Here is a 23,309-nt window from a genome sequence, read left to right on the forward strand (position 1 = left end):
CACCCTTGGGATCTGGGGCTGTTTTTTCTTTTGCAAAAGAGAAGAGAATTCAATTACTTAGGAAGCTGCTTGTAGATTGGGAAAGGGTCTGCGCATAAGATGGATACAAAGGCGGTCCTGTGAGACAGAGAGACTTCGCTCTGCCTGTGTGTGCATTTGCATTGTCTCTTATTGCTCTTATAGTAAAGGAATTGGACGGTGAGATGGGATCTCATGATCTTCATTGCGTTTGTCTGCTACATGCCTTGGCATTTGCCCTAGCGGCCACACGTTTACCACCATTAGAAAGACCGATCTTCAGCTGCTTGGCAGCACAAAGACGAATGAATATCGTAGAACGCTCTAGCAAAGGAACGCTGTGAGGATGGAAGCATGGCGTCCGCATAGCCGGCCTGCTGTGGGTACCATTCTCAGTCCGTGATGACGATGCTCTCGTGCAACCCCTGTCCGTCGCCGTTCCCAGTGGCTGGAGTCATGCTCATCGAAGCAAATCCTTGGTCAGCGAATCCACCATGGAACGCAGCCTGAGATCCATGGTCATGACTGCTAGACCCACCGAAAGCGAGAAAGTCGTCGAACATAGCACTATCATGGGCACCATCAAAGCCCATACCACCACTAGAAGGATACTGAAAGGCGCCAGTGGGGGCAGTAGATTCCGGAGTGCCTTCTTGACCCATGGGCTCCTCCTTGATAGGCTCGGCTTTGATAGGTTCAGCTTTGACCGTGATGCTGGACTCGGCTTTGACATTGCCAAGGCCTTCGTCGTCGTCGGTGTTGAAGTTGGAGTTGGTCTCAGCATACTGGTCTAGTTTGCGCTTCTTGCTGCAGGTGCCGGCGGAAGGAGAGGTTTTGCGACGAGGAGAGGGAATGGGAGTGTCGCGGATGCCGGAGGCGGTGGTGCCACCGCTCTGGCTCTGATGGATGCCGTTGGCCTTCATCATGCGTTCGTAACGCTTAGCACTAGGGACATGGTCAGCTGGAGGTTGCGTGTGGTAGAATGAGAGCTTGGGTAAAGGAGTCTGAGATTCCTCTTGAAAATGTGGAGAGGAGCTTGAACCGAGCAAGAGAAAAGAGCTGTGCCTGTGAAGAGACTTACGCGGCGCCTTTACTGACGATGTTGCACTCCTTAGCGACCTCGGTGAAATCGACCTGATGGCAGTCAGCGTCGCAGAAGTAAGTGAGGATTGTAGGTAGGAGCTTACCTTCCCATTGTTGCTGTAGCGGATACAGCTTATTAGGAATTTGAACTGCTCCTCGTTGCTGGCGGGAGCCATCTTGATAAAGTGGATAAAGCGGACGACAACTGAGGAAAGCGGTATGTCTTTTGTGGTAGGGACGTCTCTATGTTCGTCTGTGTTTTGGTCCGGATCTTGGTTTGGGTCTTTGTCCCGGTCTTGGTGTGGGTCTTGGTCTTTGGATTGGTCTTGGTCCGGATCTGGATCTGGATCTGAATCTGAATCTGGCTCTGGCTCTTGGTCCTCTGGATCTTCGTCTGGTAGGCCAAATGGATACTGGTCTTGGTAAGTCGAACGTTTGACTCGATACTTTGGTTGATATTCACGGCAGAAGGTACAGCGGCAGCAATCTTGAAAGGTTAGAAGATGAAGATGTCTTTAGGATACTGGGACTTACTTTCAATATCGCCGGGCGCGTCCAAGTATTTGTGCGCGAGTGAGTACTTGAATTTGCTAGGCTGGTAATGCTGTCAGTACAGGCCGTGCAGCAGACGTGGGTGAAAGAGCCCGTTGTGGTCTGCGGGGCAAGATTGTGAAGAACAAGAGGAGAAGAAAGGATCGGATACGTACGTCGCGGTGAGAGATCACAAACCTGCCATGCTTTGAAGCCATAGCAAAAGAAACGGGTGCAGCTATGCGAAGCTTTTCAGGAAAACGAAGAGCTAATGGTTGCGTGCAGGGTGTTGTTTGCTCGGCTACAGAGGATCTAGCCTTGGCAGCCTTGTTCATTGCGGTAGGCACCCTTTTCACTCCACGCAATGCTAATTCTGTGTTCTGACAAGAGAATAGGATAGGTATTTACTCGGGTACTTTACAGATAAGTGGACTAGTTGCTCCTCTTACATGGAATGGCACTGGAGAACGCCTAAGCCGGTAGTCTCGGTTCGCTGTTTGCAAGGAAAACACAGTGATAGGATGTCTACTCTTATTGGTAGTAGCTGCTGTAAAGATCGTCACAGAGGCTCATAGATAGCCAGGGTAGCAAGGCTTCGATTCTGGAGACTACAGCAAGCTATGTCTCGTCTTCACAAGAGAATCTACACTGTAGTCCATCCACGCATCGCACAACGACGACAACCATACTCCAAAGACCACCACCACTAAGGCAAGCAGGCATCTTTCAAAGAAGTCGATCCTAAGCTATCCGAGCGATGCTATGGAGACCTCTGTGTGCGTTGGAGACGTCAGGCAGCCTCCTCTTTGCCTTACTGCTCAATCAAGGTTTCGGCTTCGCTTGCTGAACAACCATCAGTATGGGCTACTGATAGCTGCAAGGGAGAAGGGAGGTACTTACAACGGCCCTCGGGATTGACGTTAGCAGCAGCAGCCTCATTCTTAGCGTTGAGCTGGTCGACCAGGCCTCCAGAGCTCTTGGCCTTCTTAGTGGAACGACGGGCTATACAGCAGGTCAGCTGTGGCACGTATCTCAAGCTCGTGAGGAGATTTTACCTTTGGCAGGGGTGCTGTCAGCTCGAGGAGTGCCAGCAGCCTTGCGTTTCTTGCTAGCCTTAGTGGGAGTTGCAGTAAGAGCAGTAGAACCCTCGCCGGCATTGTCGTCGTCTCCGTCAGCGGCAGGAGCGGCGGGAGCAGTGGCGAGCTTCTTGGCCAGACGGCCCCACATGACCTTCGCGTTCCTAGAGTCCTGATATCCCGAGTCAAGAGCTGCTTGGTCCCAGTTAACCTGTATAGTATCACGGTCAGAGAAGGAGAATGAGTGTGAGGATGAGCTCGAGAGCCATGACGATGAGATTGCAATATGAGGTGAGGGGATGAGTACTTACGAAGGCGGTGATGCTGCCTTCGAAGTTCTTGACCATGGCGGCCATGAGCTGAAGCTCCTTCTCGCTGAATTGAGACATGAGTGGATTGGATGTTTGTTGCTGGTAAGTGTCTGGGTCTCAGAAGGTGGATCAGCAATGCTCGAAGTCAGTGATCATGACAATCTGAGGGACGATGGTACTGACACTGTACGGTAGGATGATGATTACGAATGAAGTAGCAGATGAGGAATCAGTGTATGAGTATCTTGTGCATGAAATTGCTTGTTGTTGTTGATGGTTGTCCGAGGAAGAAAGGAAGGGTGAAAGTTTGAAGTGAGAGTTCGCTGTGAAGTATTTTTATGTACCCACTAACGGGACGGGACTATCTACTTCCGGCCGGCCTTTTCAACCCCTCTCATGGTATATAAAAAGTCTACGAGCAGGTATCGTGCCTGTCCTGAAGACTTCGTCCTCATGGTGCCTGCTGTCTACAGCTGTCCAACACGCCGAGCCTAGCGCCCAGTAAGAATAGGTAGCACTATAGCCAAGTTCTCCTTGCCAACATCTTCCTTGCTGCCACTCCAGATGCCGAAAATATGCATCCGTTTGTTTTGTTCATCGCGCGAGTTGGATTTTTACCCTGTCCAATCTTCTATGACCACTCTTGCACCTTCTACCTCTTCTCAAGTACCAGCATCCCATAAGTGCTCTTCCATGTCTACCACAGCCTCCGTTGCTCGATGCTCGATGATCTAAGAGTAAATCGATGTCGTCTGGCGGTAGAAGAGGGCGGCATGCTGAGGGGAGTCCTGTCTAGGAGGCGAGCCTGCTACCTGAGGAGGCACTGCTTGAGTCTATGTTAGCTGCAGCTATTCTTGATGCTGTGTGAGCCAATAGCGGGTAGATTACCGATGCTCATGTTGCCTGCGAGGGTGGATTGACCTCGAGTAAGGACAACGGGGGCTACGTTGTCTGAGGTGGGAGGGGTGGTGCAAACGTGGTATATAGGTTGACTGTACGTGCTGCGATTCTCGCTGCTCGTTCACCAGCACAATGTGAGTCATCCACTCCCGATGAGATAGCATACAAGTGAGAGCGGTAAAGGTGTAGTTTATAGACCGACGATAGAAGTGGCGTTGGCTCGTGCAAAGTGCGCACTATACAGGAGTGTGTCGAGACAAGATGCGTGTAAAGCGCAGTGCAATTTATGCCGTCGGCATCCGAATCTCTGGTTGGTCTTGGTCTCCCAGCTTGCTGAAAGCGAAATTCTGGCTTTCTAGATGCGCGCGTGAGTTTCTGGCCCGTGGAAAGTACTGTTTTTGTCAGGCAATCGTTGCTGAGCTGACGAGCGCCGAGTTCGTGGATCTATATTCTCAACTATAGCGGAGCGATGAGGAGACGACGGCGTTAAGGAGTGTTGGCTTCAGCATGTGGAGCTAGTAATGTCTTTCGCGTAGCTTGCTGTATCGTCGAGCTGGAGCGCAGAGGCCCAAGTTGGTATCTTCTCTGCCGTTTTGTCGGATATTTCAGAATGAAAGGCACACGCTGCCCTGGTGCTAGCGACTTATTCTCTCGCATTGTTCACAAGCGTGTAGAGATACTTCAGGTTTTGGTAGTCGCCGCGCGAGTATTGCTGCCAACATTGTAATACCAGATCGGACTATGGTCCATGGTTCGTCTGTTGATTTTTCCAGTGCCGTAGTGCTTTAGACTGTGGTACCGACTGTGCTGGTTGCTGGGGGATTGTTGTACATGAGGTAGGTTTGGTCTGATTCTGAAGGCCTTGAGTCTCTGCAAAACAGAAGGTACCTTGGGATGCCCGTTGAGGTTGGTTGCTGATCCCAAGAATGCATTTGGAAAAAAGTCTTTGTGTATCTGACCGCCAGCTTTTCTAGGAAAATATCGCTGATTTCGATCCCTGCCTGACCAACGAGTTGGGCTGATGAGTGCGCATTCGTAAATCTCGAGTCACAACTCCGCTGAAAATTCTGACTAGACAACAGTGTCTAAACGTATGGAGGTCGAGCGAAAATCCAGTCCTGCTCTCGTGTAGCTGGCTGTAGTGACGAGGCCCGATAACATAGGAAACGATCCTGAAAGAAACGTTTTTGTATCCGATCACTACCCTGGGAATATTGTTGGCCACCTGACGACGATGGTAAGAGGAAGCGATTACCGACTGAAACTCTATAGGATTGTGTGCAGTATGACGACGCCAATCCATGCGAGCTCGGTTGAGATCTCCGTTTTGGAAAGGTATAGTTGTGTATCTAGTCATCAGTCTAGGGAGTCTGTTGGCCTTCAAATGCGGAGCTTCTTGCGTAGCTATGACAGAGCGACGAGTACGCTTATCAACTTTGTATAGGGAAACGTAGTTGTCAGTGGCCATGGTGTTTGCTTTTTGCTTCTGAGTGGTTACGGATGTTGATGATGTAGGATGGAGGAGTTGATCAGAAGGTAGAATTGTTTGGTTGTGAACCCTGGTCACAATTTTCTCGGCACATATTCTTGTCGAGGCAGGGCTCGCCAATGTTCCCTTTGGGAAACGAGGTCATCAGCAGCAGCAAGGTCACCCCTGGTCAGTTGAGAACCCACAGGACCAGTTTTGACATGCTTTTTGCTCTTGAAGGTTGCGGTTGTTGATGATGTAAGATGGACGGGTTGAACTTGTTTTGGTTGTTAGCCCTCTCGGCACATGTTCGTGTCGGGGCTGAGGTTGCCAATTCTGTTGGGAAACGAGGTCATCAGCAGCAACGAGGGCATCGCTGGTCGGTTGAGAACTGGAGGACCGATTTTGACATGCTAGACTCTGGACCATAGTGGCCGGAAGCATCAAGGAATCCTTTAGCTATGAACATCTGTCTATGGTTGAGACGAGAGATGGCGAGTGGTATTTTTGACCCGGTACTGAGGCTAGAACCTCAAATCGAGTCAGCAATAGGATGAAAACAGGCCAGAAGAGTGCCTTACTTGATGATAAAACTGCTTTGCGTGTGGCATACAGAAGACGCAAGTGGCCCGACTTCTTGATCAAGGTTGGAGACAGAGAGGTGGAGAACTCTACCCACTCTGTGATGTACTGAGCCGTTGTTGGCGGATTTTTCTGAATGCCTGTGTCAGATCTTGGGCTTCTGCCGCAGCATCGGTAATGTCCGTAGGTCAAGATGCTGTCTGGTGTACAGAGGCAAGGATGCTCTGGGTGAGTAAAACCCTTTGGATTCGAGCAGGATCAGGAAATCCGGAAAATGGATAAGGCAATACGCCCAAACATTGTCCGTGTAAGGTGGCAGGACACTCTACGGTTGACACAGATAAGGTTCGGATAGCGTTTGGAAATGACCGAAAGTCTTGACTGCTTTTCGCGTTTCTGACACGAATGAAGGCCACTCAAGCTGGTGATAGAATTCTGCTGTTCGAGGGTAATACTACCAGTGTACACAGCCAGGTGAAGGGTGAAAATCAAGATAGAACTTAGAGGTGATGATGGATGAGTATGTATCTATAAGAGCCACTGTGTTGGCATGGATGAGACCCAAGTAATGGAAGTGAAAAAGCGGACATGCACCGTCAAGGAGATGTGGCACAAGACGAAGGGGCTTGTAGAGGTATATCCTGTAATGGAAGGACCCTCCCTTGATGATTATTGATGAAGGACGATGTCCCAGAGTGGGTGTGGTTGTGTAGGGAGAAGGTTAGTTCTGGTGGGAGATGCAGGCTTAAGTACCCGCCAAAGCCCGCGCTAAGGGCATTCATTTCCCGGTGCCAGCTTCATTGGGACTTGCGTGAAGGATTAAGACGAATATGTCCCCGGTGAATACTCAACCTGTAGGAATAGAATTAAAGATAGGTGCTAGGCAGACTTCAGACGGTCTCAGAATCACAGTTTAGCTTCATATTTTGGCACTTTGGGTTCAGAGAGAGCCATCCACAGTAGCACTTGCATACACTGCAGGTAGAGACCCTAAATGAAATTCTATCTGGAGATGATGAACGGACAGACTGCTTGCGGCCTTTCTATCGTGCATGGGCCTGGAATCCTGTCGCTTTGGGCTGGAGAATGGTGCTTACAGGATCATCCACATGGGCAAGGCTTCTAGAAGCCGCTATCTAGAACTGGTAGATACCATGGGCTGCTGTTTGTTTGTTGGGGGGGGGGCTCGAGCCATTTCTGCATGCCAGTAATGGTAAATCCTGACCTACATAGCATCCCGTTCTCTCTACATCGTCAACAGTCATAGTTTCTTTATCAGAGACTATGCATAGTCAGGCAAGCAGCCAGTGAAAAACACTGCGTATATCACATGCTTTAAGGAATTGACAAGTTCGGTATCTCGTTATCTGATGGTCATTGTAGAAATTCTGGTCCACATTCTTTGAAACGTCTTGCTTTTGTTTGAATGCTCTCAGACGGGCAGTCAAGGAAACAGATAGAATGTGCCATATTCTCCCTAAAAATAGGGGGAACCAAGTATTCCTTGTATGGTATCATTTGTAAAGACTGTGGTACATGGGTCATATATTGTCTTGCTTTGAATGCATTCCATATTGTTCTGTCTGTTGGAAAGGAAAGTACTGTCTACTTGAGACCACTTCATTCTTGATCAAAGGGAAAACGATATTATAGCAGCAACTAAGGGAAGACTGTCCCAAACAAAAGGTTCTCCTGGAAAGACACTCAGAGAGAGCTATCAATGGCGAGGACTTGGATCTAAGGACATCAATCTTGGGGATGATTACTTCCTTGGAGAAAGGACAACTTGTTGTGGCGCTTAAAGTAGACATGAGAAAAGTCAGACGTGACGAATAAACGCTTCACTGAGTAGGATCAACAGATACAGAAGCAGCTCATTGCATGGTATGATAGGAAGGCATGTTGGAGGCACGAGTGAACCTCTGGACAGCTCAGTAAAATGTGGCACGCTATGCTAGCGTTCCCGGCGCACATAAGCAGCCATTGCAGCACGACAATTCCATCCTTCAGGGATTGCTCTTAAACACGATAACCATGCATAGACACATCTGTCCGTCCATATGTGTGTCTCAACGATGGAAAGTTGGTGCTTCCACATGTTGTCGATGATGCCAGCCAAATGCCATGCTCTTAAACCATTCCATCAAGGTAGAATCCCCCGAAGAACAAAGAATAGCGAGTGTATTTCTGAGGCATGGTGTCGAAAAGCTTGAGCAAAGACGGATACTTATTGACGAGAGCTGGATGTCCCGGACGATGACCAGTATGGATGAGAGTTAATCCTGAAAGGGGGTTAGTATCTGGAACAGGGGAATGATGCCGCAGTGCTTACTCGGCCCAATCCATATCGTTCTTGACCTCGTTGCCAGGCTTGATCCCCATCTTCTTCGTTGCTTCCATACTTACGAGGTCAGTATAGGCCGTTCGGAGGCTGCGCAGTAAGGCACTTACAGCTTTGGATCCAGCTCGCCTTCTTTGTTATTGCTGTCGATGTTCATCTCATCGACTCCTTGCCCTTTGGTGTCGCTCATTTGCTGATTGCTTGCCCCTTGTTGGTCAGACTGGGCGCTTTGATTCATCTTGTGATCTTCCGCGCAGTGTCTCTTGGCACCGAGTAAACCCGCTTCATGAGCTCCTCCGCCCTCTGTATCTTCCACGTTTCTCTTTCTCTTTGTCAGCTTAGAAAGGCTTGCTTTATGCTCTTCCTCAAGAGATGCGCTGTGTGAATCAATAACTCTATCTTCCGATCGGGTGCTGGAAGACATGGCCTTGCGTGTGTTGGTGAACAGGGATGGGTGTTGTAGAGGGCTTTTCTCGTCGAAGAGATTTATCGTCCCTATGGAAGTTGACTCGATTTTGCCGGATGTGCAGGTATGTGCAGTCAGCGTCTGTGCAGTTCTGAAGGTTTGGGAAGTCAAGTGGTAGGTGCAATTTTGAAGGTTTGGGAAGTCAAGTGGTAGCCGTTCAGGAGTGCTTCGGGGTTGTCTGTTAGGGTTGCTTGCCCTTTCATATGTCTCAAACAACGGTAGGAGTCTAGAATAGTGTGTGTGAAGAGGCGATTTGGTCTGGAAATTTACAGCGTTGTTGTGGGAGCACTTGAAGCTAGTGAAGGATCCGCACTAGTCCATTTTTGTTTCCATCACATTTAGTCCATTACACTGTGCTACTCTATTTAATTGACAAGGCTACTAAAGCAAAATCAGTTCTCCCAAAGAGGCTCTATCTTGACAACTGGCTCTGGCTTTACTGCAACAAGCTCTGGCGAAATCTGGGATGTTTCCACTGGAGAGTACTGCAGCAGATTGCCATGGTTCACAAAAGCTGCTGACTCCAGGGACATCTGTTGCATCGCGTCAGCATCTGCACTATCGTCCGGCGACCACGTCCCATCCTCCTCTCCACCGAGCTCCGCCTTGATCTCCGGCTCCGGCTTGACAAAATGCTCCTCCTTGACAGTCTGCTCAACGCCTGACATCGCATCCATATTCTCCTCTTTATCCGCCTTGAAGACTGTCCCTTGATGCTCTTCTGTCTGTGTCTTGTTCTTGTCAGATTTGTCGGGCTTCGATGTCCTCTGACGGGGAACGGCGGCTCTGGCCTTGCGTGGGGCAGGTGCGACACCCTCCATCTGCTGCTTGAAGCGAGAGTAGCGCATGCGGGCGGCGTGACCGTTGGTGATGTCTAGCTGATCAGCAACCTGCTGCCAGTCGATCTATGAAGCTGAGTAAGTATATTAATTATGGCATTATTCAGAAGAACGGCTTACCGATTTGAGGTCTAGCTGTTTCATGATGACATAGAGGAATTTAGAGATGGCGCCATCAGTTGGCATGGTGCGGTTCCTCCTAAGGCTTGCCATACTGGAGTCTGATCTTGAAGAGTGTTCGAGAAGACGAAGAAGGATGGGTGTGAAGATCTGGTGAGTAATCTTATCTTGCTGGATCGGGGCTCAATAACGAGTGCACAGCGCGTGGTATGATTGTGGTAGGGGAGGTCTGTTGGAGGATATTGATGCGAGTGAAGTGGAGTGATGGGACCTAGAAATAGGTGAGCCTATTGACCGCTAACTTGGGCACGCACGCACCAGTAATGAAAGCTTTGCTGTCGCGCAAAGCGACATCAAAGACGTGGAAAGCCTGAAGCTTTGTTCGTCGGCTTCCTGCATCAAGCGAAGAATCTCTGCAGAGACTCTAGAACGAATAAAAGCAAACACGACAAAGTTATTGCCGCCGCTTCTTCGTTTTCAGTGTAGCCGATAACGCCTTCTAGATATGCATCGGGATCGATGGTGGAGGAAATTGCGCATGGGCATGTTTCGAGAACGATTGATCCGTCCGCGAGGCTTGCAGTATCTCTGGTGCGATGCCACAAAGCGAAAAGAAAGACTGGAGCCACAGGTCAGAAGCAGTACAAAGCTCGTATAGCTCGATGATCATCTGGGATGATTGAGAAGCCTCGAGATCATTGACGGCAAGGATCTCCGCCCATATATTTCATACATTGACATCTGACCAATGCTACAGCCTGGTAAACATTGGAGAGCACCAAAAACCTCTGCGTATCTATGCAATTACTCACTCACAGAAGTTGCAGGAAGAGCCGAGTCAAGGTTGTTATCGATTACAGATTCACTTCCTGGGTGATCGACAGCTAACATAAAACCCTTGATCACCATCCACTTCATCTTACTCTGATCATCCTCTACCTTTAACTCACTCACCTCCCAACAATCTCAAGAATACGCCCTTCACCGACCTCGTGCTCCAAAACATATCTTCTCCTCACATCTAAGCTCATTCAAACTCCTTTCTTACCACCACCACCATTCGATCCATTATGCCTTGGGACGATGTTCGCGAAAAGCGGCTGTTGATCGAGCTGATTACGATCACCAATCCAGCCGTTACTCGCTCTACCTGGGACACCATTGCAGCAGTCATGGGAGACGGTTTAACGGGCGAGGCTTGCCGGTAGGTTCTATGATTCTTACATCTCTTTCTCCAGCTGTACCGACGTCTCTACTGTGCCATAACGGTCAAAGTATCACCTCAGACGCTCGACCCGGCACCCGAGCTCTGCCTCCAGATACTGCCTTACTCACTTCAATCTCATCCATCCACTAACGTCCCACTCAGCCAGAAATTCCAATCCATCAAACGCACCGTCAAACCCGCCAACAGCACCACCACCACCCCCGACGGCACCACCGCCTCCAAAGCCGCCAAGGCCACCAAGCCGAAACCCTCAACCTCCTCCGGCACCGCAACCAAAACCCGCAAGCGCAAGGCCAACGTCAGACGACGACGACGACGACGACGACGACGAAGGAGCGAGCCTCTTCACGCCAATGGCGCAGAAGAAGATGAAGTCGGAAAAGAAGGTCGGCGGCGAAGCCGAGGTGGACGGCATCGGCGCCGAAATTTTCAAAGCTGAAGCAGGGGGGAGAGGGCATTGATCTGGAGTGTGACGAGTATGTCCTCTTGACCCCTCTCTCGATCTTGTTACGCTAACACTCTACAGTCTCTACGACGCCGTTGCTTGAGTGGAGGTCCGATCGACGATGGCTGGCGTTGGGCTACAGGTGGGCTTTGTGGAAACCTGGAAACCGCCTTAAAGCTGGCGATGATCTCGATCGGTGCACTCCTTGACGGTTTTCGCGTTGGCTGAGAGAGGGATGAGGATCAGTAAGTGTGGAGGAAGTGGTAGAGCGAAGAGCGGCCTGGGCATGTCTTTCGTTGGCAACGCTCGCACGCTTGAGGTTGTGATAGGCATTTCTCGGATAGCGTTGGTTGGATAGCACGCAATCAGACCAGCTTCTGGGTTTTGCAAAAATGCGAATCGTGTTCTGCTTTTGTGACCTTTTGATCTGTGTTATCTGTAAGCGCTCGATGGAATATCTCATCTCGATGTTCTGGACAATCGATCCAAGCCTTCGCGATTGCACAATCATCATTATCGCCTGCGCTATCTCAGGAGCCATCAACCAGAACAAATATCCATCTCAAGATCCATAAGCTCAGACACCACCCTCCGCAGTCCCAATCCACCAGCTCAGAAAGACAGCATCCAACGCTGCGAAAGCGCATCACGTCCGAGACTAAAAAGCTTCGATATCCATGCCACCGTCACCAAAGTCACCATCGTAGTAGAGGCTGGACTCGCCACCGTCAACGCCACCCTGTGCTGCGCGACCGCCACGATCATTGTATCCGCCTTGGACGTTGGCCGCGAAGTCCTCATCGTCCTCGGTGCTGGGCACTTCCAAGAAACTACTCGAGCTACGATGGACCGTGAGCATATTCTCGAAATTATAAGACGATTTGGATGAAACCATACCCGCTCTGCGGCTCCTCCTTGATCCCGTTGCCGCGCTTCTTGGAAGGAGTCCCATTGCTCTTCCCCACGCGGCCGCCGACGGTCTTCCCCTTTGAGGGAGTGCCGACGGTAGACTTGGGCTTCTTTGGCGTGACGGTGGCGGAGACGGTGCCGCGGGCAGGAGCTTCGGGACGCTCGCCGGAGTCAACTTCTGCTTTCAAGGCCACTGCTTCCTTCTTGATGATACGAAAGCGGCCTTCGATTGAGTCGTAGGTGGCACCTGTGGGGTATCAGCATAGGCAACGGAGAAGCAGGAGATGGGAGGTGGTAGATTTGGAAAAGGGTGGAGGATGCTTGAATCGTTGCCACATACCGTTGCCGTACATGGACGCGATCTTGCGGTAGTCGAGCTGGAAATTGAAAGTCAGCATTGTTCTTGAAAGACTTGAGGTGTTAGTGTGAAGAGAGCGGCGCTGCATTGACAGAGACATAGGGTGAAAAGGCTGAGAAGATGGAGAATGTAGAGGACCGCAAGCAATGATCAAGAGACTCTAGTCATAACTTGCAAACCACTTGATATGGCATGAAGGAAAGCTGTGAGCATACCTTCATATCCTGCGCAGCCACCATTGCCGCCAGGAGGCGGGTGAATGCTTCCGGGTCTTTCCAGTTGACAGGCATACTGAGAGAGTTGGCGTGGAGATTATTGGGTTGTGGAAGTTTGTGAGTGTCGGTTGGATTTGGGGTTGAGGTTGTGTCCGAGGAGCAGAAGCTGTGAAGGTCTGTGCGGAAGTGAGTTGTCCAAGCTTCAAGTTCAGAGTGCAATTGGAATATTGTGAGGTGTTCGAGTTAGTCAATGGAAGTAGGGATCGAATGATTTGGACCAGAAAAGAAAGCTTAGACTTACAGTAACGAAGTGTGGTGAGAGGAAGCGTTGTGGTGGGACGGAGTGGAGGTGATGTGAGTCCAAAGAAGCAGCTTGGATTCAACAGCTCAAAGACATGTATGTGATCCTCGGAAGCCAAATCTTATATCCGAAGCGCAATCTTTTGGTGAAGCAAAGCCTGGAAGGATGCAGACAGGCACAATCTTCCACAGAATCTGCTTCAAGGACACAATGAACAGAGCATACAACAACCAACCTCAAGAACCTAGAGCAAGTATTTGTATCCTTTCCTAGACCCTTCGCGAGCTTGCAGAAAGGCCCCTCGAACTGCCTCTCTCAAGGCTCCGGCAGCACACGAATTCCCCCGTCGCTCTCAAGCCAGCACAGCTCCCCACGCTATGACTCACACCTAGCCCCCCTTGCAATCTTCCCCTGCGTTTCAGTACATTAAATAAGATACAGCGCATTGTCTCCAAGAGCAATATGATGCGTCACATTGCTCGAAGCTGTCGGAAGTTCTGTTTGGCTCGACGAGCGAGACGCTACTGCAGGTGCCATGCTTCTTTGGAAAGCAAAACTCCGCCGAGTGCTAGCCTGCGAAACAATCTGGAATGCACAAGGCCAAACGGGGTTTGAAGCAATAGTGGTAAGTACGGGCGATCGGAGCCAGGGGAGGTGGTGACTGGTGGTAGTCTGAGAGGATAAGGATTTGAACGTGCTATACCGGAGAAGGAAAGACAATCACGAAGGTGACGAGACGCGCGGGGTCTTTTGCACGAAGCAGACTGTCAGCTAACAAGCACAATCTATTTCAGGTTTTTCGAGTCCCATGGTCACTGTCCAGTGCCAGGTTTGATGCTCTGCATATTTAGCTCAACGGGGAAGCAGGGATTCCGGAACGCGTGAAACCGCGTAGTCGCGACAGCTGCAGCTGCGAGCACTCTACGCGATAATCCTTGCAAAAACGATAAAGGGGTTTTTGTATTGGGATATGATGGTAGGGCAATGTTATCCTGGTAGTCATCGATGCAGGAAATTGGCGAAAGAGCAGGGTAAGACGAGTGGGGTCTGTGCATCAAGATCGCGGAATTCGGGATTGCTATGGAAATCCACCACCAACGCTATGCTACGCAGCGCTACAAGCGGTGGTCTGCCACAATGTCCAAGGCTTCATCTGACCGAGGCGGGACCACTGCTCTGCGAGAACCCTTGCTGAAATGCATGTCCAGGATGTGCCACCTCGTAGCTGTCACAATCGCCTAAACGGCCTCCTCCAGCTTGACAGCAGCATCCTTCCCAGTCTCTTTGAACGAGCCATCCGTAGCGTAGGTGTCTTCACTCTCGGTGCCACTGGGTTCGCCGAAGACATTGTTGCCGTTTTCGTCTTTGGCATTGTCCATGGTGGCGAAGGGGTCATCAAGCTTCTTGTAGTCTGTTTTCTTGCCCTTGCGAGGAGAGATACGCTTGCTGACACGGCCATTTACGGTCTTCTGACGTTTGACGGAAGGGATAGGAGTAGTGGGAATCTTCTCATCGTCAGTCTCGGCGGCGGTCTCATCTTCCTCGCTGTTCATGGCAATGTCCGAGTCATCGCTGAAAGGGTCAGTACAAGATCTGGTGACGCAGGAACATGCAGCTCACCTCGGGGCATCGCTCAGCATGCCTCCACGCTTACGGCCCATTCCCTTTAACATATTCTTCGTGGCAGCAGGAACAGTGCGCTTGGCGGCTCTATTGATTTTGGTGGGAGTGGAGAAAGAGCCAGAGCCGGGGCTGAGGCCCAAAGCCACGCCTTCTTTACGAACGACGTTGAGGCGGTATGAAATGGCTTTAGCTGGGACATTGGGACCTATATAGCAAACTCCATCAGCCGTTCCTATAGTCTTGGTCTTGTGGATATTGAGGCCAAGTGCAGTAGCGATGTGATAATAGATCACAATAGTTGCTTTTGAGCTCGTGACAATCAAGAAAGACTCACCAAAGTCTGCAGCGATCTTCGTGTAGTCGGGTGTTCCAGGGATGAGAGCTAGGACTGCAGCGAAGAGCTTGGCATTGTTCTCGCGGTTCTTCCAGTCGACTGCTGGTTGTCCCTGAACCATCTTGACGAGCTGCCCGAATATGTCAGTAAACTGAACGTTATTTTTTCAAGTAGGAGAGAGCGTGATTAGAGAGATCGTCTCCCTTAAGAAAAGTGCAGAGGTTGCGCAAAAGATTGAAAGAGTGATAATGTAAAGTGGGAAGAAGATCCATTGAAGTGAGCCGAACGTCGCTCATGGAGCTTCAAAGGCATGTAATGGGTGGGATAGACTCACTGTGATGCTGTGTTTGTGGTAGTCTGGAGATGTATGTGAGAGGATGGAAGATCAAAAGTTTGAGCTGTAACAAGGGATTGAGAGCAGTCGTGAAAGGTTGTTTGAAGCTGAGAGGTGAGCGTGTGAACAAAAGGAGAGGGTTTGCCGCAGAGGAACAGCTGAAGCTCGGGTTTGGCATCCGAGGTTCTAGCAAATTCACTCGAGCTTTCTCAAGTCGGCAATAATGGAGTCAATGTAAATACATTCTACATTGTCAACGTAGGATGAGTTTCTGCAAGGTCGAACAAGATGTCCAGGTCTAAGTCGAGATCTTCTTAGATTCCGCGTGATTTTCCGAAGTCGCGGCGGTCGTGGAGAAGCGTCTCGTGCTAGAACAGACCTTGTCGAGAGATTTGGCATCAAAAGGAAGTCCCTCGGGCTCATGAAGGCATTTACGGGTGCAAGAGGAGGCGCTGTGATGTCCCAGGCAGGCCTATCATAGCATATCGAGATTGCGACCATACACGGGCTAGTCGTAGCAAGCTCTTAGAGAGCATCTTTTTAGATAGAGCAGTCTGTCTTCAACAGAGCATTCGCAAGATCTGCCATCAGACCACAAGCGTGCTCGAGCTCATCTAAGCGGATGTAAGGCTGGCCATCTTTTTGCTGATTTCTCACTGTGTCGATAGAGACTGGCTGGGCAAGCATTTGCAGTGCCTCCGCTTTGACCACCCAATATGCACTCTTCGGATCGCTGTCTAAAGAGGGCCCCCTGCAGTCTCCTTTTCCCAACCTCTGCAGCAGGTATGACTGACTCACATATGCAGCAGTAGATACAGGATTCTATAGAAGATGCGATGAGGTTTCGAGCAAAGTTTCCCAGCCTATCGTAGTGCAGGGAATGGCCCCACTTCTTCCGTAGTCCGTACTAAATTCAGGGGCCACGCTAGCAGCCTAGTTAGCTTACCTTATTTAAGCGGTGCTTAGTGGACAGGAGAAGATGCGTGGAAATTCTGAAGCTTGGCGTGGACGACATGCCATGTCCTGCAACATGACAGAATGTGATAGGTACCTACATCTCCACACTCATGCTTCGCCATCCTGCAATGTCCGTACGCGTGTCGAGAACGGGCTCGATAGCTCAGAGAGGAGCTCCAGCAGTCTGGAAAGTCGGAGAAGATCAAATCCCTGGGACTCGTTGAAGCTTGCCATCCAACCTGGCCAATCTTCTTACAAGTGGCTGCGTTCTACGCGAGGTCTACCTCTCTTTTCGAATTAGGTACTTATCAATGGGAAGGCTCTGGCTGCTTGCAGCACCCTGTTCACTTGGTCAGCGTGGATCCATTCAATCCCCGTTTCCATTTACATTCACATATCCTGAGATTAGCGCTCCGTTTCTTCGTCTTCTGTCTTCCTCCTCATACTTTCTTCCTCTCAACCTGTCTCTTTTCTTCTCGGAAACCTTCCTTCTTTCTTTCAACAGCTCTCTCCGTCTTAAAACCTCTCTTCCATTCCCAGTCCTAGCTTTCTACCATTGCAGCTCCACCCTTGCGCACGGACAAAGTATCCTTCAACCTCCTCTTGCTCCCTCTTCCTTATCCAGCTCTCCTCTTCACCTCAACTTCGCGGCTTTCAGCCATCAAAGCTTCAATCGACAATCTCCATAACCAAATCACAAAACGTTCAACGAGCAAGATGCCAATCAGATGGACTCCCGAGACAGATCAGATAGTAAGCTCCCATACGTCCCGTCTCATCTCTCGCTTCTCCCTCCTCTCAAGTCTCGCTCAAAAGAACTTTTGCCATGAAGCTGATCCACTATCTGAAGCTCTTGCTCAAAATCCTCGAGACCTCTGACGTTTCTCCCAAATGTGCCGAGATTGCCGAGAGATGGCGTAAGTCCTTTCCACAAGGCTCCTCCATAGCCCTATGCTGACAGGAACACTTCAGCTGCCGGCCTAGACCGTCCTACTTCACGTGCAATCTCCGAGCGCATCTTCAAGATACGCGCTAGAGCTAAAGCCTCGGGTACTGCTGGCCACTTCGCCGTCCCCTCTGCCAACTCCAACGCTGGCACACCACGCAAGAAGGCCACAAATGGTATCGCAAAGAAAGCTCCAGCGAAGAAGACCAACGGAACCAAAGGCGGAGCAGGCAAGCGCAAGCGTGGTGGTAGGATGAGCGAAGAGTATGTCCCCCTACTCGGTTACTTTGACCCGAGTTGAGATACTGACGACTTTGAAGCGAAGTCATGGACGACACCGAACCTGATGGCTTCAAGTCCGACAACAATGGGTCAGAGGCTACGGATGACGAGGTTCCCAAGAGGAAGACAAAGATCAACAGCACAGCCAAGGGCAAGGGTAAAGACGGGGACCCAGTCAAGGTGAAGGGTGAAGAGGAGGAGAACGGCACCTTTCACGACAGCGTATATGAGAACCCTTTTGACGAATACGATGCTGTAGAGTCGGTTGACTACGCTTGAGGAAGCTAGGCGAAGGACGTTGAAGGAAGCTCGAGGGATGAACGAGTGGCAAGCAGATGGGTCCCTCTTCCTTCACGAAGCCTTTTGTCAATATCATGCAGCCACGAGATTAGAGGAGCTTCATCATGTATCTTACGCAACGGCCCTGCAAGTCTGGGCGATGCAGGCAGGATGGGTGGTGGCTTGTATTGCATGGCATAGCATGCCATTACAGTAACCAAAATCAATGACAACATACTAGTTTCTACTTGATATGCTTGTGTGAATAAAGAAGCACTATCACTGACCATAAACTGCACCAATTCCTCTGCTTTTGCATAGGATTTGCATCCTCATCAAATGGAACTAATAACGACATCGACCCTCCCTATCGTCAAGCCGAACGGTAAAGACAACCACCACCATCCAACCAAGCCACAACCTCCCGTCCTCAGTCCGAACCATCGCCCGAGAAACACATCGCCATCGAAACGGGCACCTGTCAAGATCATTCCCCGCACCAACACGCTTTCGTCCAAGCGCGAAGATCCATCCACCCGAGCCAGCCAAAGTTTCAGCTCCGAGGCTCAAGCCAGACGACATCCCTCGCGTTGCCCCCGGTATCAAGCATGCCCGACCCCCCCTTCCCCCTCTTCGGCATCCGCACTCTCATCCTCAAGCGCCTCAGTCCCATTCCCCACACCAGCGATAGCAGCCTTGACCTTCTTGCTCGGCACCTCCATCTTCCGCTCCTCCCCCTCTTCATCCTCACCGCCATTATACGCAGCGAACACATTCTGCAACGGGCTTCCACCGTTACCATTACCCTTCCCCTTTCCATTCTTGACAGTGCCTGCAGCGGTGCGTTTAGCGCCGGCAACGTTAGGGGTCTTGTTGGCGGCTTTCTTGCCGGCTGGAGCAGGGGCGGTGCGGGGGGCACGCTTGGCCGGGGCGCGCTTGTTGGGCTGGGGGAGGCCGAGGCCGGAACTGGCGCCCGCGACGGGGGTGGAGGCGTCTTCGGCCATGGAGCGGAGTTTGGCGACGCGGTGGACGAGGGCTTTGGGGGTTACGTCTGGGGCGAGTGGGAGGTTAGCGTGCTGGGATTGCGGGAAGGGGTGGATGGCAAAGGGTTTTGTTGAGTAGGTAAAGAGGGGGGAGAAGGGTTTTCTTGTTCGATGAATGTTTCGGGTGAGGAAATGTGGTGGTGGTGGTGAGGAGGGTAAAGATGATGAAGGGGACAATAAACGAGCGCGGGCCTGATTGGGGAGCCAACATTTGCACAGAATGGATAGTAAGTGGTGCTCCATGCCGCTGGGCTCATGTGGATAGGCATTGCGATGGTGAGCCAAAGAACAGGGCGCTTACCATTTCCCATAGCAATAGCAAGGGCAGCGTAGTCCAGCTTGACATTGTGGATCTTCAACACGTGCATGAAGAACTGCAACACAGGGTCAGCGCACCATACCACAAGAGCTAACACAGACCCAAGAGGTGGGCGGCAGAAAGTCTCGCTGTCCAAGTTTGACGTTGTGAAGGTGATGTGAGGACATACCTTTGCATCAGATTCAGGACCCCACTGCATTCTGGCGGTCGTTTCGCGGTATCTTGACTGTCGGTTGTGTAAGAGGCCAGGTCGCAAGTGAGCGACGCTGCGAGCTTTGATGGGCTGTTGTTGAGGAAGTGTGGTGGTTGAAGGGTAAGATGTTGTGAGAGTGAGGAGTGCTTGGGTTTAGTGAAGGAGTATTTTGGATTTGAAGGATGGAAGATTGTAAGAGTGGGGAAATTTTGGGTTTTTGAAGGTGTGAGGTTGTAGGAGGAGGAGGCTGGGGGAGGAAGGGGAGTTTTGTACTGAGCCCGGGTTGTTCACCCGTCACTGTGTCGTGGTGAAGTGAAAGGATTAGGGAAGGGGTGCGTGGGACCGGATTCTGGCTGGGAAAAAATTTGATGGGGCTTATCTTGTATTCTGTTTCTCAACACTTGGTGTCTCTAGAATCGTTGACTTTGATAGGTTTAATGCCCTCGTCGATGACCTCCTTGGAGATACTACTCCTTCTACCAACCACGATACGTCGCAGTCACGGCTGATCTTAGGTCCTCAACACAATCAATGAATGGACTTCACTGACCTCGTCGCACCCAGACAGTGTTGAGGTCGTTGAAACGAGAACAAGCTTAGGGAAGGTCTTCCGAAATACAACTCCGTGGGTAGATACTGGGCTAAGTCAACAGCAACCGGGATTTTTACTTCATCAACAATCAGAGCTGGCTCTCACTTCGAGTTTGAAACTGGTAGTTATAGGCGGTGGGGAAAGTGGAATGGGAGGGCCACCTTATTTGAAGGAATCCAAACTTGACGCATCGATGCGCTTGCTGAGCTGCAAAGTACCTTGCATTGTGCCATGGGATGATCCAACAGGACCCTCGGACATTGGTCGGACTTTCGCTCATCGTTGACCATACAGCCATGCCCACTATTTGCCGAGATTTGTATACCGAACTGTCAACAATGTCCGTTTTCTGGACTTTCGAGCTCCTACGATTCCTCTCTGGCTAGCGTAGAGTGTGCACCTGTTGCGGAAACACGATACTAGGTACATATCAAAACCCTGCTTAGTCAGGGACAGATCGCCACGTGACCTGTAGCTAGAGTCAAGGAGCAATCAAGCATGGAGTCCAGTGACTGAAGGAGCGGAGTACTAAGAAACAACTCGGAAGTATCTTGAGCATCTAGGTAGGTTTAGGAGAAACGGTCGCAATAGTATCAGACACAGAAGCACTCTCTTGTAGACCACTTTGAGTCCTTCCTCATTTCCCTAGAAGACATGCTGTAGTACACAATGATTCGCGATTCTTTGACGACTCACGTGATATCAGTCCAGGTTCTATCCGAGTCACTCAAGAATAGACTCTTGCAAATTGTTTGAGGAACAACAGTACGACGCTTTGACTCCGCATAATAATCATTGGGCAGCCTATGCAATTCAACGAATCAGCAACGAACAGAATCCAAGTATCTTCAACGGGACCAAGCCTCTTCCTTCTCTCAGGGGTCCCTAATATCCTCTCCCGGCAGCGCCTCTGCACCCATCGGAACCTTTGTCCCATTCGGCAACAGTCTAAACAGCATTATGTCCGGCTGGTAGAGCACTCCCTTCTCCGCAAAAATTCAGTGCTGCAGATACGCCAATGTTACATTTTCGGCGACTGTCGGAATTGTGGCGGCGGAACGTTGCCTCATAATATTCACTTGGGGAACGATTGAGGCTTTAGAGATTCCGTATGAACTTATGGCACTGTCATCTATGATGATCAGTGAAGGATTGGTAAGAGGAAAGGAAAGGAAGGGCTGCATACTCATGCCAAAGAAGGGCTGAATTGGGCACTGTTGCACTGTCAGCGAAGGCAAAATAAACACCCCCTCTGACAGACGTAGTTTACTCCTTAAATGTAGCCTTGAGTAGTGTAGCACAATGGGAGCCTCTCGAAAGCCACTTGATACGTCTAATTCGGTGTTTTGACATCACCAAGAGACTTCAACACCTTATACGCAGCGTGTAATCAAGAGTATGAGCAACGTGTAATCAGGATTGAGAACCCTCTTGATCGATTGAGAATATATATCCATGGAACCAATAGCGACACCTTAAGAGGAAGACACTCACCTGCGCCGCCTACCCCAAATAGACCCGAAACCTTCAACAGCAAGATGCGTACACCATAGGGTCGCAATACGGCATCTGGTCTACTTCGCGAAGACTCATCGGGTCAACACCCCGAGGACTTTCATCAGAGCTCACAGTTGTGTTCTCGGTGACTCCATTCTCATCGTAGGTCTTGGCCGAAAAGTTTGGCCCGAGCAATGGCTCCCAGCCCATATCCGATGCGACCCCCAACTCGACTTCAACAACCACACACTGAAGCACCTCAAAGCTCGACAACCGTGCATGTGGATTGAATTCCAGAGTTCCGTTGATGACAAGGTTATGCAGCTCGTCGCTGTAGAGGCCTAGAAATGACGTCGGCTCTCTCGCTCCAGGCCACCTATAGAAATCATGGTGAGGCATACCTTCTGGACGGGGTCGGAGTGGAGGACGTCCATCATGCGCCAACGCGTCTACGCAGATGTCAAAGTCAGCATTGTTTCTTCGGCGCAGAAATAAGATTTGGAGTGGCAAGACAGATCTCGGGTGTAGAAAGGTCTTCTTGCTCCCGAAACATGTCTTGCGACTCAACTTCAATACCAAATAGGAAGGATCAGCTCGGAGTTGTACGTACGGATCACGGCACCAAGACCCCACACATCTGCCTTCTTCGAAGTCACTGGCATCTCTGGAGGCTGCCACCTGCACCCCTGAGTCAGCACGGCTTCTCAAGAAACTTATGTCGCAAATCAGGATGAAGAAGCATCATGATCACTTACTTCCAAGTCCCAGAAGAGGAGTTTTCATCAACGGTAGCAAGGCCGAAGTCGCCAAGAACAAGCGATGGATAGCCATGGCTGTCAGGAGTTGGAGGGCCAAGAAAGATGTTTTCTGGCTTGATGTCCCCATGGATGATTGGCTGCCACCTACACATTCCAAAGTCAGCATGGCTTCTTTGAGGCAAATTCACAGACTGTAAGGCACTTACTCCGAATCAGGTGGAGGACCACCAAGTTGTCGACGGTCGTAACCGTGATGGATATAGGCCAAACCCTCGCTGATCTGGAGGAAACAATGCCAGATGAACGACTCCGGTACTCCTTGCCACTCTTCAAAGTAGCGGACCATGAGTTTGAAGAGATCCCCACCCGGGTAGTAGTCGAAGTAGAGCTGCATCGTGTTGGTGTGCATGATCGCTTCATGGAGAACCACGATTCGAGGATGATCGTAAAGAATGTTCCGCAGGATCTCGATTTCGAGAGGTTTCGAGATGCTCTTGCGCCGCTTTTGAACCTTGCAGACGCGCAGACTCATATTGGACCTATTTTGTAGCAGTAAACAGTTTCCGTAGCCACCTGATCCAACGTGACCAACCTGTTTATAATTCTCGACCTCGTCAAACCTCGATCTCTTATAGTTCCTAACAATGTTGGTATTGCAAAGCTTGAAATCAGAGGATGTCTTATCTGCCAGCGAATGAGGAGCAGAGGATACTGTTTCTGCCATGTCGTCGTTCGAAAAAGCCATTGACGTCGAAAATGGGTTCGTCATCGCGGTTCACACGTAGACAAAATTCCTTGTTGAGGAGGCCGCAGGCAAGGAAACTTTGAAGAGCTTGATAAAGGCGTGGCAGGGGACGCGTTGATTATGTGCTTGAAACCGCAGTCGAGATTGTTAAGGCACGACTCTACTCGAGAGCAGGTGGATGTTTAAGAATGCCTGCTCATCCATCGGTGTCTCGGT

At 50.4% G+C, this 23,309-nt stretch overlaps 9 protein-coding genes across 9 annotated transcripts; 2 read left to right on the forward strand and 7 right to left on the reverse strand.

The window, feature by feature from the left end:
- Window positions 1–410: 410 nt before the first annotated feature.
- Window positions 411–1,967, reverse strand: HO173_010420 (uncharacterized protein; the record flags this gene model as incomplete). The annotated part of the gene is made up of 5 exons (XM_037312305.1): window positions 411–963; window positions 1,100–1,152; window positions 1,206–1,588; window positions 1,636–1,696; window positions 1,809–1,967. 5 exons carry the CDS (start codon window positions 1,965–1,967, stop codon window positions 411–413), a joined length of 1,209 nt encoding a protein of 402 aa, XP_037160710.1.
- Window positions 1,968–2,443: 476 nt separating this feature from the next.
- On the reverse strand, window positions 2,444–3,097 carry HO173_010421 (uncharacterized protein; the record flags this gene model as incomplete). Its single annotated transcript, XM_037312306.1, has 4 exons — window positions 2,444–2,475; window positions 2,533–2,634; window positions 2,688–2,919; window positions 3,020–3,097. The coding sequence occupies 4 exons, from the start codon at window positions 3,095–3,097 to the stop codon at window positions 2,444–2,446; spliced, it is 444 nt and encodes a 147-aa protein (XP_037160711.1).
- Window positions 3,098–8,416: 5,319 nt separating this feature from the next.
- HO173_010422 (uncharacterized protein) lies at window positions 8,417–8,734 on the reverse strand (the record flags this gene model as incomplete). The annotated part of the gene is made up of 1 exon (XM_037312307.1): window positions 8,417–8,734. One exon carries the CDS (start codon window positions 8,732–8,734, stop codon window positions 8,417–8,419), a length of 318 nt encoding a protein of 105 aa, XP_037160712.1.
- A 434-nt stretch (window positions 8,735–9,168) lies between these two features.
- Window positions 9,169–9,801, reverse strand: HO173_010423 (uncharacterized protein; the record flags this gene model as incomplete). The annotated part of the gene is made up of 2 exons (XM_037312308.1): window positions 9,169–9,681; window positions 9,736–9,801. The coding sequence occupies 2 exons, from the start codon at window positions 9,799–9,801 to the stop codon at window positions 9,169–9,171; spliced, it is 579 nt and encodes a 192-aa protein (XP_037160713.1).
- Window positions 9,802–10,805: 1,004 nt separating this feature from the next.
- HO173_010424 (uncharacterized protein) lies at window positions 10,806–11,617 on the forward strand (the record flags this gene model as incomplete). The annotated part of the gene is made up of 3 exons (XM_037312309.1): window positions 10,806–10,939; window positions 11,105–11,349; window positions 11,490–11,617. The coding sequence occupies 3 exons, from the start codon at window positions 10,806–10,808 to the stop codon at window positions 11,615–11,617; spliced, it is 507 nt and encodes a 168-aa protein (XP_037160714.1).
- Window positions 11,618–12,066: 449 nt separating this feature from the next.
- On the reverse strand, window positions 12,067–12,965 carry HO173_010425 (uncharacterized protein; the record flags this gene model as incomplete). The annotated part of the gene is made up of 4 exons (XM_037312310.1): window positions 12,067–12,247; window positions 12,306–12,564; window positions 12,658–12,694; window positions 12,891–12,965. The coding sequence occupies 4 exons, from the start codon at window positions 12,963–12,965 to the stop codon at window positions 12,067–12,069; spliced, it is 552 nt and encodes a 183-aa protein (XP_037160715.1).
- Window positions 12,966–14,429: 1,464 nt separating this feature from the next.
- On the reverse strand, window positions 14,430–15,983 carry HO173_010426 (uncharacterized protein; the record flags this gene model as incomplete). The annotated part of the gene is made up of 3 exons (XM_037312311.1): window positions 14,430–14,763; window positions 14,812–15,278; window positions 15,732–15,983. The coding sequence occupies 3 exons, from the start codon at window positions 15,981–15,983 to the stop codon at window positions 14,430–14,432; spliced, it is 1,053 nt and encodes a 350-aa protein (XP_037160716.1).
- Window positions 15,984–17,156: 1,173 nt separating this feature from the next.
- Window positions 17,157–17,946, forward strand: HO173_010427 (uncharacterized protein; the record flags this gene model as incomplete). Its single annotated transcript, XM_037312312.1, has 4 exons — window positions 17,157–17,192; window positions 17,290–17,356; window positions 17,412–17,649; window positions 17,706–17,946. 4 exons carry the CDS (start codon window positions 17,157–17,159, stop codon window positions 17,944–17,946), a joined length of 582 nt encoding a protein of 193 aa, XP_037160717.1.
- Window positions 17,947–18,548: 602 nt separating this feature from the next.
- HO173_010428 (uncharacterized protein) lies at window positions 18,549–23,117 on the reverse strand (the record flags this gene model as incomplete). Its single annotated transcript, XM_037312313.1, has 5 exons — window positions 18,549–18,997; window positions 21,992–22,039; window positions 22,201–22,268; window positions 22,346–22,492; window positions 22,555–23,117. 5 exons carry the CDS (start codon window positions 23,115–23,117, stop codon window positions 18,549–18,551), a joined length of 1,275 nt encoding a protein of 424 aa, XP_037160718.1.
- Window positions 23,118–23,309: the final 192 nt, after the last annotated feature.

The sequence above is a fragment of the Letharia columbiana genome (assembly GCF_014066305.1).
Source record: "Letharia columbiana isolate WasteWater2 chromosome Unknown Sc0000049_s0, whole genome shotgun sequence".
In the NCBI taxonomy this organism is placed as follows: Eukaryota; Fungi; Ascomycota; class Lecanoromycetes; order Lecanorales; family Parmeliaceae; genus Letharia; species Letharia columbiana.